Genomic DNA, 12,064 nt, shown 5'->3' with positions numbered 1-12,064 from the left:
CTACAGAAAGATAAAACTATTATGAGCTATTAAAGTTAACAACCCACCCCAAAATAAAGAAGCATTTCTTATGTCTTAGAAAACAGTATGCTTAGTGCTTATTTAGTCTCGCACAGTCAATACACTCATGCTGGCAAATCCTCTTCCTAATCAGCATTGTGGTCCAGTTGTCTTTACTAATGGTATTAAGCCAAAACTTGCAAGCAGATGAGGTGAAGGAAACACCAACCCAGAAGGGAAGATAGATAAAGCATAGATAGGTGGAGCAGAATTTCTACATTAAATATTGATACCTTTATGACACTTTTTTCTCTGAAGGATAAAAGCAGAGCAAGCACAGCGCTCAGGTGGGGATTTTTATAAGGGAAGTGCCCATTTGGCTTGGCTTGCTTATCTCATGGAAAGAAAAGCAGAATCACAAAAGGTAACTCCTATTTCATGTCACTTTCACAACGTACTTTTACATGGAGCACCAAAGAGATACAGCAGCAGCTAAACCTTCTATGAAACACTCAGCACAACAGCCACAGCACAGGCAGGAGCAACCACTCCTGGAAGCTCTGTTTGGAGAGGCGCACAGGGCAGAAAGAAAAAGTCTCCTTTCTTCATAGTACCTAAAACCACCAAAGGAGTTCTTTCACCATGTAACAGAAGGACTAGGCAATCAGAGCAATAGCTTTTGCTCACAGGGTGTAGAGTATCAAGCCCTTTACACTAAGAAGTGCTCCACACCATCACCTATAAGGACAGCAGCAGGACATATTGGAGACTGTCAGGGATCTGATGTCCAGAGGAGGGTTTCCAGGCACAACAGTCAAACTCTGGGGCTCTGCCATGTGAGGCTGCTCAGGCTTTAAGGCAGCCTTGCAGTCATCTCCTTCAGCCTCGTAAGGTCAGGTCCTACATACCCAGGCAGGAAGAACTGGTCCCATCTGATGCTAAGACTTCCACCTTGCTGCCCTTCCAGTATAACCCGCCCAAAGGGCCCAAAACGCTGAGCAGCCAGGGTTTGCTCAACACCAGGACTGGCTTCAGCTGAAATGCTCACAGCATTACATGCTGGCACCCAGACAGAGACTTGAGGGGCCTCATCTGTCAACATCCCATCTGCTAAGACAGCGACAGCTGTAAATATGTACCACATTCCTCCAAGCTTTAAATCTGCTGTTTGCACTGAAGCTAAACAGAGGATGAACTTGGTCCCCAGCGCTTCTACAGCTAGCACTGCAAATTCTTTTATCACCTTTTATCCTGACATGAGGTAAATAATAAGCAAGCCACATTGGTGGCAACAAGTAAATCACCTCTTATTTGAAACAGCCACCTCCTTTCACCAGGATCAGTTGCTCCTATTTAGCCACAACAGAAACATGCTAAAGGATCTCTGGCTGCGGAAATTTTAGACTCTGTTGTTCTCTTTATCTCATTTAGAACAGTATAAGCCCATATTTAAGTCAGAAACTTTGCTGGCACTCTGATCAGTCACTTACTGCTGTAATTAACATTCCCACTGTGGGTGGGAAAAAATACCCAGCACATACTTGGAGTGATACATGGTCTGTCAATTTTCAGAGACAATCTCATATGCTTTGTGAGTGCCTCTTGTCCTGTCAGTGGCTCCAATCCCCTTTGCACTCTCCTTTCAGTTATTTATGTATATTGGTGAGATCCCCCTGAGTCACTTTCTCTCCAGGTTGAATAGTCACAGCTCTCTCAGCCTTTCCTTACGGGTGAGATGCTCCACTCCCATAATCATCTTCGTGGGCTTTGTTAGATTCCCTCCAATATGTCATAGAATCATAGAATGGTTTAGGTTGGAAGGGACCTTAAAGATCATCCAGTTCTACCCACCGGCCTTGGGCAGGCACACCTTCCACTAGATCAGGTTGCTGAAAGTCTCAGCCAGCCTGGTTTTGAATGTGTCCAGGGTTGGGGCATCTACAACTCCAGGCATTCACGGTTGCAGTGCCTCATGACCCTCACAGGAAAAAAATTCTTCCTAATTTCTAATCTCAGTCTCCCCTCTTTCAGCTTAAAACCGTTACCCCTCATCCTATCACTGCACTCCCTGATAAAGTCTCCTTCCCCTGCTTTCCTGTAGCCCCCTTTAAATACTGGAAGGCTGCTATAAGGTCTTCCTGGAGTCTTCTCTTCTCTATGCTAAACAAGCCCAACTCTCTCAGCGTGTCCTTGTATGGGAGGTGCTCCAGCCCTCTGATCATCTTTGTGGCCCTCCTCTGGACCCACTCTAACAGATCCATATCCTTCCTGCGCTGAGGACTCCAGAACTGAACGCAGTACTCCAGGTGGCGTCTCACGAGAGCAGAGTAGAGGGGGATAGTCACCTCCCGTGACCTGCTGGTCACACTTCTTTTGATGCAGCCCAGGATACGATTTGCTCTCAGGGCTGCAAGTGGACACTGATGGCTCACGTTGAGCTTCTCATCCATCAACACTCCAAGGCCTTCTCTTCAGGTCTGCTCTCAATCCATTTTCTACTCAGCCAGTGTTTGTGCTAAATCAGTATAAGCCAGTATGAGTAAAAGAGGCAAAGCTCACACAAACCACAGTAAACTTGTTTTATGTTGGACCAGTTCTGGACTGTTGTTCATTTTGAAATCCAAAACTTGGTTGTGTCATTTGGCAGGGGGAATTTCCCTGTGTTTGCGCTAGACTAGGAATACCAGTGCCCTCTCTGATATCTACCAGAATGTCCCTTCCAAGGGCCTCCTACTACAGGAACCCCTGAGCTTCCCAGGAGCCTCTTTGCTAGATTAGAGCATGTGCCAGCTCCGAAAAGCCAATCTCTACCACACGCCTCTCTTTTTAGCTGGGGTCCCAGGCCTCCCCTGTTTAATGTTGTCATATAAACTCATACAAATGCCCTCTCCTTTGATGGGCAAGAAGTCGCAGTCTCTGAGACAGAATGTCATTTGTCCTTTTTCATGAACAGATGGCAAATTTGTCCCCCCTGAAACCTGCCAACAGGGCTATCTGGGAAGGTAAAGGTCAGCTGAGGGCTTCTCTTCTTCCCAGGATGGCACCACAGTCTCACATTTCTGCTGGCTGATTTTATGTGCACTTCAGGAACAGCCCCCTGACGCCTTTCACTAATGCCCTGCAGGTCACACCACCTAGATCTCACAGCAGGACTACAGCAGAAACACAGAGCACGTGTGTGTGTATGTGAAGAACTTCAGTTAAATTAGAAACTGGTACTGTTAAGAACACTAACATGAGAATTTTACAGCAAGAAGCAAATAGAATAGCCTTTCACCACTGGCAGCATAGCAAAGGAAATTATGATTTTTTTTTTTTTTTTTAACTTGGGGACAGCTGCTACTGTTTTCCCTTAATTTGAACTAAAATAGGAATCAAGAACTTCTAATTTACGTGAAGGTGTAAGAAGAGAAAGCCAGAAGGAGCTTACCCACTGATGGAAACAACTTGGAGAAGAGTTTGGAGCACCCAGTCTCAAGTTCAATCTCAATAAGGCTTTAATAGGAAGGAAGTGTTCTGAGAGAAGGAAACCATCAGCCCCACACAACAAATTTGCATCACTTGGAGTCTCACCAATTAGTTTTAATTTTTTGAGAGCTGTTCTCCTCAGAGCCCAGAGCATTAAGATCAGAGCATGGTCTAGGGGAGCTGTTGAACAAGAGTTCAGACTACATTACCAAAATAATTTTTTTATGACCTCAGACATTAATTGAAATCATGACAGCTGCTATAGATCAACCAAGGTCTGTAGGTTCAGCACACTTCCATGCCATTTGACCAAAATTTAATTTAGGAAAATGAGCACCCAAAACCACAGTTACCATTGACAGCTTGGGGGAATAGTGAGCTATTGCAGCTACCAACTATACCTGTACCATTCTGATTTGCAATGGCTGGAGAGAGGTCAGTGAACCCGTATAAATTCAGTGTGGTGCTGAGTAACAGGAAATTACAAGCTCAATGGTCACAGACCTTTCTCTTGATACAGAACAGTCCAACAGTTCAGAGAGATCAGTTTTATTCCTGTCTTTGCCTCTGATCTGCTGGGTAATCCAGAGGAAATAGAAATTACTTTCTCTGTATTTTTCCCTCAACTACAAAATAAGAATAATGTCCCTCAATCTCCTTTGCAAAGTGCTGAGATCTGCTTACAAACATCATACCATTTAACTAAGCATCATTAATAGCATTCCCCTCAAAATGCCACAACCATGATTGTGTAGGCAATCAAATTAAAAAATTAAGTTGACAGTTTCCTCAAGCACTGAATGGCAAAAAGGAAGGACAATTAATTACACCAAACCTCAGTATGATGCCCTTCAAACAGACAATGTTGTTCACCTTTCTCCACTATCACCTTTGCCAGATCTGCTGAGAGAAGCTAACAGCCACCGTGGCAGGACCACAAACAAGGGGTTAGGGCCCAGGTATCTCTGCTTCCAAGTGTGGGACAATTGGAGAGGAAAAGGAGGAGAAAGGGGGACTGACCTTCCCACCAAACATGGCACACAGGCAAGAGGGTGGCAGCAGCAGCATGTAGTAGCTGCCTGGACCAGTTGTTAACCACCAGCCTTGAAGCACAGCACTGACCTGAGCTTGACTTAGACAGCAGGACCTCTAGCACAGCTCTGGCCTTCACATACATATATACATGCACGCTCCACGAGCCCCCAGGCAGAAAACGCCTGAAGCCTCCAAGAGGAAGAAATGTAATAGGTTTTCTACTGCTCAGTGTTGTGGCAGCACTTCAGAGGACCAGACCCGCCAAGCTACGCATGAACTCAGAGACAGCCCAACGCTCACAGTGACTCTGTGGAGCAGCCACAGCCATTCACGCAGCAGCCTGAAACAAGGAGAGGCAACATGCAACTTGCACAAAACATCCTGCCCAAATCCTAAAGATTAAAAAATAAAATAAAAAAAAAAAATCTCACTGTCTGTTTAGGTAGGCTCCACATGTTTGTCTCCAGCAGTCTCTGCATGAACAGAGAAGACGGGCCTTCTGTGACTAAGAGCTCTGCCTTACACACTCATAGGTAAGTGACTGTGGTTTTCCACATGTTACCGAAGTTCAGCAGTGTCGACTTTGCAAAGAAGCTTTGCAGGCCATTTAGTATCGGTTTAATACCACAGCGTCTCCCAACATCCGGTTCCTTCCTAAGACGCAGGCAATACTCTGGGAACTACAGATTCAGCGCAGGCAGCTACACCTGTAGTGGCCTTCAGGTCCTGCAAGTAATTGAGCAACCAGCAACACAGGCAAGTAACAAAGTCAATTGCTCCACCTAAACCTTAATTCAGTGTAGCTGCTGCAAGTGACATGGCCACAGCAGAACTTATCATTTTAGTTTCTAGCTAGCATATATATTAGCTACTGGCAATTTGTGTCTCTTCCTAAACCTTCTAAAGCAACATAGACAAATTTCCATATGAAATTAAAGTTTTAAACAGAGGAAAACATTTAAACACAGAAAATCTAAATTAAATGCAACAACTTCCTGAGAGTTCCCTCTATTTTGCTAAAAGAAAATCCTTTAAAACCCAATTTACTTTTTGCTGCTTGCTCTTAATGATTTCTTTATTGCTTGGACAGGATAAAGCAGCTGGGTCAATAATTCTTCTACATTCTCATACCTCCAAAAACATAACAGTTATTTCCATACAAAAACATTTAATAGAAAAGTGTTCAGTCATCTTGCAAAAAAAAAACCTGTTTGGGGTTTGATTTCTTGAGTTGCCTTTTAGTCAACAAGAGAACCAGGATTCTGCTTCAGTGGTTTAGGTCATTTCTGACCCTTACTGAAGCAGGAGTTTAGAAATAACAGATGCATTGAAAAAGTGGCTGTATAATCAAATGTTTGATATCTGATCAATTCCATTCTCAACAGGTGACAGCATTCAAGATTATAGGGCTTGATTTATAGCTATCCAACACCCATACAAATCCATGCACACATATACACACATTGCCTAAGACCATATTCAGTAATAACAGCATTGTTTCAAGCCTCCTCATCTCATCCTGCTTTCTCTTGTGCTCCCACCCAAACGTGAGTAAGGAAACTTTGACCATGTTAGTCTAGAAAGAATCACAGAGGCAATAAGCAAGAGCCGGTGGCAGGATCCACTTCCCTCTCATTCTGTATGTTTGCACCAATACATCTTATTTGAGTCCCACATATCTTAGGGAAAGCCTCTTAAAAACAACAGTGAGATAGTTTAATTTACCTTGTTATATTTAAGAGAAGATTCTTTCTCCATTTATTTTTCAGGGAAAGTGCTTATCCTTGGCCCTGGGGATTTGGTAGATGGTAGCGCATTTCCTGTAATTCAATCTCACGGATGCTGTGTAATCCAATGCCCCTTAGATTAATCTAGCCATTGCTACACATAAGGAGGCCAACCTACAAACTACTTACAGATCACCTGCTGCTACAGAACACAATTTCAAGTTTTTTAATGTGTACGTTTCAAAAACAAGTCAAGAGCATGAATTAAAGCTTTTATTCCCCTCTAGTTTACACCCACCAGTGCTTCCTTAGTGGCTGCAGTTCTGCAGATCCTTAGCATACGTACATAGTCACAGCAAAGCTTAGCACTGTCTTAACTGTGTTCATGAGATGCTGTTAGTACGTGTCCTTCCTCCAGGAGTCAAAATCTTTTCAAAGTGACAAGGTTAAAGCATTGAGAGAGGCAGGACTTGATCCACAAGCAGCTCCTGCACCAGCATGGAAATTAGTACCCAAGTTCTGCCTTTCCTAAGCAAGGGCCTAACGATTAGATGGAAGCGGGGAAGCACGTAATTTCTCGTTGCTTTCTGACTCCCTGTCCTTGGCATTGTCCATCTTATTCTCCCTGCTTTCCCCTCTGTTCTGCACTGCTCAGTCTCCCCTTTAGTATATAGGGGACATCAGTAGCTCATGGTGGGTTCCCCTCAGTGCCCAGGCATTTAAGAGGCAGGGCCTAAAACATTCAGCCAGGCAACCCCAGCTATTTGGTGACCCAATGTTGTCATACAGGCTTGTACCAAGAAATACCATGAGCAGTCACTTATATATGGTCCTCCAGGTTAGCAAAACTGTCCTAAACACCCTATTAACCCATCTACCCAAATTAGGGTTGACGAAATCCATATAGGACTTGTTGGAATAGTAATATTAGCAATCTGAACTTCAAATTCATACTTGAATTACCTCAAGCTTGCTTGCAGTCTGAGTATTTGCTCAAAATTATTTTTCTCCATTACATTTAGAAAGCATGAAAGAGGAAGAGATTAAACCCATCTATTATTACATCCAAGTTTCTACAGCTTTCACCTGTACCTTAAAGAAGAGATAACGAAGTACAGCAACAGACCTGTGTTCACTGAATTTAAAGGCCAAGGGCTGATTACTGAAAACTACCCTCACGTGTTCCCAGCCCCAAACTCCATTCCCAGGAGACCTGGAGATTTAAAATTAAACCCAGGAGTGAATAAAGGCAGCCTGCTGGCTGACATGATTTCCTTCTTTGTTAGGCTTATTAGTTTGATTAAGTGCTACGTTAGTCATCCGTGCTAATTCTAGCTTCAAAAGAAATTAATCTCTGCTAGCCACTTGGTCTCCATGGCCACTGTGGCTAGCAGCTTTATTCCCAGCAGTCTTCTGATGCAGAAGTGAAAGCCACATGAATGCACTAGGTGTGGGCACAGTTTTAAGCACACCACAAGCGCCTCATTCATGCTCTAGGTCATTGTCTCTGGTCACAAACCACAGCGTTAAGCAACCAACATGTACTTGTTTTCTGGGCTGCCTTCACTTTCTGTCTGTCCCACAAGGATTCACACAGTCCTGCTGAATGTGATAAGTTTTAATCTAATTGAATCATCTCTGTAGGTATGCTCTGACCTTCTGTCACAATTTTCAAAGACAAAATTAAGTACAGTTTGGAATAAGATGGCTCATGGGCTATTTCTCTGGTACCCAAAATCTGCTGGCCTTTTAATGATGGGTCTTTTTCAAGAAAGAAAAGTCTCTTTTATTCAAGATCTGGCTGAAGCAAGATAGTACTTATATCTTAGGTAGTCTACTCACAGGAGACTGTAACCACACAGCTGACATTCTTCTTGTCTTTCTCAAGAGAAATCAGCTTGTGGCTCAATTAAGGAGACTAACCTGCACGGCACATCTCCCTGACAAGGCCAGATGAGGACAGCTGATTCTCTTCCATTTCTGCTAATGGCTGAACCCAGCTAACCAGGAGCTTCTCTTCCCTTAATAGGGAAGAACATGTATTTACAATCAAGCATCAGGACTGTGGATATTAGCTGGATTAAATGGTTTAGTGAGCTAAGGCAGAAGGTGCTATTGAATTAGGGCATCCCTAGTCCATAGCATTTAATACATTAACATCCTTTTGGGTACTGTATTGGCAGGCTTGGTACAAAGATTTCCTTCCTCTGCCACAAGTTGCAAGTATGTACAATTCTTCCTTTGACTCAAGTGATTAGGTGTTAACAAGAGGAACCTAGTCACTTACAGCTAGGGAGTTTTAGCACCAGGTTCACACTCTCCTCCCTCTCCTACTCAGCTAAGGGTTTTTTCTCATTCCCCACTAACGTTAACAGCAGGTACTTAAAGCAATTAGACATTATCACCTCTCTGGTTTTTATTACTTCCTAGTTTCACATCAGCCACTCTGTACACAATAAAAGAGCTGAATTAACAAGACTGGTGCAGACTATTCTGCTTCACTTCTTCTGTGTGAAAACATTGGGTCATGGAGCCACGTGGACAGGCTGTGAGCTGCAGTGCTTTAGACCATTATTGCCAATTGCCATGGTATTTTTCAAGGGGGAAAACCACAGGTAGTACAAGAACAGACATAGTGACATCATAGAAAGGTGATGTGGGGAATATGGTAGACCACAAGGACAAAGAGGCTTGAAGGATTTCACAAGTCCTGCAGAACAGCTTGCAGCCGTGCCTGTGCTGCAAATCAGCTGCCACATGGACCTGCAAGTTGCAAAGGCAGCATAGGGACATTGGTATGATGTGTTGCTTCTGTGAAAATAAAGCCCCATGACTATTGAGCAGCTTTTGCTTGCCTGGGAATAACTGGTGTAAACTTTTCATCTAGGGTTAGCAATAAACTCCTGTGCTCTCTATCTCTGGTGTTCAAAAAGAGGCTTTCCCGTATTTGCTCAGCCAGGTAGAAGCTCACCCTTTTTCTTCTCTCTCTCCACTTTAACCCTCCTTTAACGCTTAGCTTTAGTACAGGATCTCAGAGAATGATATATATTTTCCTCCTACACTCCTGTCCCCCTGCAGTATTTCTAAGCCTTGCTTTGTTGTTCCCAAGAGGGAAGGGACAAGAGCTTTGAGCTCTTAAATCCTGCTGCCGGTTCTTGCCTGAAAGAGGTAAGTAGGGAAACTGAAGGAAAGCTGAAGAAAGGAGCGTTCATTGCCTACAGCATTCACCTGTAATGGAAGCAAAATGTGGGGTTAAACAACAAAAATAGACCCAGGAACAGAAATTAAGAGGGTACTTACACAGTTTCATCATTCTTGAACTCCAGCTCCCCATAAGTATCTTCAAAGTCTTCTCCACCTCCTTTCGCTGTTCCTTCTACTGTCCTAAATGGTACTATGACTGTACCCCGAGCACCTGATGTCCTTAGGACTTTGACTTCCATCACACCAATGCTCTCACTGACATGTATAACATCACACTCAAATGTGAAGATGCCAGCATGGTCATCATCCAGTATAGTCACTGTGGCCACACAAGGAGAAGCCAATATGGCCTTTGGGTATGGGGAGTTACTGAGATCTGGAGGTTCCTCACTCTCTACAACACGGAGGTTACTAAGTCGCACAAAGAAATGTTCATCTTCCTCAAAGATGTCATCATCAATAATTCCCACTGAGAACTCCTTCTGGGTCTCCCCTGATTTCAAGACAACAGTCCCCTCCGTGAATTCATAGTCAGCACCAGCATTGGCAGAGCCATCCTCTGTTTTATAGTCCACATAGATGGTCTTGGACATGTCCCCTCCTTTCCGCACCACTGTCAGGAGAACAGCACCACAGTTCTCAAGACACTGATAGGAGCACGGATCAAAATAAATTTTGGAGATGAATTCCTCAGGTTCATCTGGCCGCACCTCATGCAAGCTGGTGCTCTTCTTGGCTTGTTCAGCTGCATGCTTCTTCAGAATATTGCCTGCTCCTGTCATCATTCTGGTAGCTTGAATGCGATAAAAGGCTCTGCTTTTTTGCTGATGAGACAAGGCATAGTAGTTAGCCATCTCTACCAGCTGGTCCAAGTCTTTTTCTGGGTGCTTTTGCTTCAGGTCCTTAAGGATTCTGATCATCTCTTTGCGAGATTCATCTACCTCTTTTCCCTCCATAGTCACTAAGTTTCCATCCAGAAAGTGGGAGTTCATCATCTTGCCATCCATCTCTATTCCCTTAGGGTGATCACCTTCTGATTCTATGATAATGCCCCTGTGCTTGTCAGTACGGTACTTTTTGTGCATATACTTATAGAAAAGTAGACGTCTATCTGCTATCCAAGCCAGAAGGACACAAAGTGGAAAGAAGAAAAGTGTGAGCAGACCTTCCCAGACCTGAACCACACCTGGAGAGAAGACAGCAAGGATCATATACAACCAAATGTAAGCAAAGATGCTCCATGCTGCTGTGACAAAGAAAACCCTCAGGTGTTTTATCTTTCTGGTCTCCCCATCAGGGATCACATAGACACAGATGGCAATGATGATAAACATATTGAAAGCAGCACTGCCAACAATTGTAGATGGCCCCAGGTCTCCAGCTATGAATCCATGCCCACACACTTCTATCAGAGACAGAAGGATCTCAGGAGCAGAGGAGCCCAGAGCCATGAGGGTCAAGTTGGAAACAGTTTCATTCCAAATTCGAATGGTGGTTGTTGTGGTCTCTCCATTAGGTTTCTTAATTGTGATTTCTTTTTCTTGTGATGTAATGACCTCTATAGATGCCATGAAACGATCTGCAATGATGGAGACTCCAAGGAACATGTAGATCAGTGCGACAAAGTATACAATAACACGGGCAATTTTGTCCCCCAGGGATGGGTTTTCTGGGTACCATATTGGCAAGATAACACCTTCCTTGCAGTCAAAAGATCCTGAACACGAGCTGTTTTGTACTGAACTTGTTGAGTCTCCCGTCAGGCCAGCATCCACCTGCAAACCATGCAAAAACAGTACAAAAGTAACCAGCCCAAAATGGAGGAAGGCCGAGGTGACAGGTTGCAAGTTTAACCACGCCATATACAAGATGCAACTTCCACTGTGTAGATCCAAAAAGGCCGAGAACCTGAAACAAACAAAACAGAGAGGGGGAAGGGAAGCATGAGAGAAAACAAAGATGCAACATTACCCAAACACACTTCAGAATGTCACCACTGAAGTGTACTGGTAGAGATGCATGGGTTGTGCCTCTGTCATTTCGAAGAAGGTATTTAGCAAGGACACTAACAAACTGCAGCGTTTACATGCCCAGCAGATGAAGATCAACTGCTACAAAAGTAACTCAGAGGAAAAGTGCGTAGGTATAATAGCCCACTACTGACCTACAACATATGCAAGAGGAGTACTAAGTGCTCAGCTGCCACTCATCTAGTGATGTCATGGTGCTCCCCAGCACACAGCACTTCAACTCAGCACAAGAAACCACATCTAAAGGCTCCCCCGTCTCACCACCCATGGGATAAAACAAGTCAAGGAATCACTAGCAATACAAGAAGCACCATTTAAAGCCAGTGAGCAACCTCCAAATGAAGTGCATTTGTAGGACATAATTCAGTTATGAATTATGGAGTACTTAAGTGACCAAACCATCCCCATAGCCAGCTCCCCCCCCCCACAGTAGGCTGCAGAGTCTCCAGAAGGGTCCTAAGGCTTCCCTAACCTTCTGAGGCACAGGGCCTCCACATTAGGAGGTAAAGCTGTCAGCCCAGAAACAGGGCAGAAAACTCATGCTCGGTAAAGCCCACTTTTCACAAACCTTTCCATTGTGATCTGGACAATCACATTTTA

At 44.0% G+C, this 12,064-nt stretch overlaps 1 protein-coding gene across 2 annotated transcripts in view; it reads right to left on the bottom strand.

The window, feature by feature from the left end:
- Positions 1 to 12,064, bottom strand: part of SLC8A3 (solute carrier family 8 member A3) — a 275,261-nt gene that overhangs the window by 85,839 nt on the left and 177,358 nt on the right. For both annotated transcript variants that reach the window (XM_069858226.1, XM_069858227.1), the window contains one exon: positions 9,531 to 11,342. In XM_069858226.1, the coding sequence (XP_069714327.1) occupies positions 9,531 to 11,296 (1,766 nt within the window). In that variant the 5' untranslated portion in view covers positions 11,297 to 11,342. Of the gene's footprint in view, positions 1 to 9,530; positions 11,343 to 12,064 lie in introns of those variants that run through there.

The sequence above is a fragment of the Phaenicophaeus curvirostris genome, chromosome 5 (genome assembly GCF_032191515.1).
Source record: "Phaenicophaeus curvirostris isolate KB17595 chromosome 5, BPBGC_Pcur_1.0, whole genome shotgun sequence".
NCBI lineage: Eukaryota > Metazoa > Chordata > Aves > Cuculiformes > Cuculidae > Phaenicophaeus > Phaenicophaeus curvirostris.
Note: the sequence above shows the minus strand (reverse complement) of the source record. Positions and strands in the feature narration are given on the sequence as shown.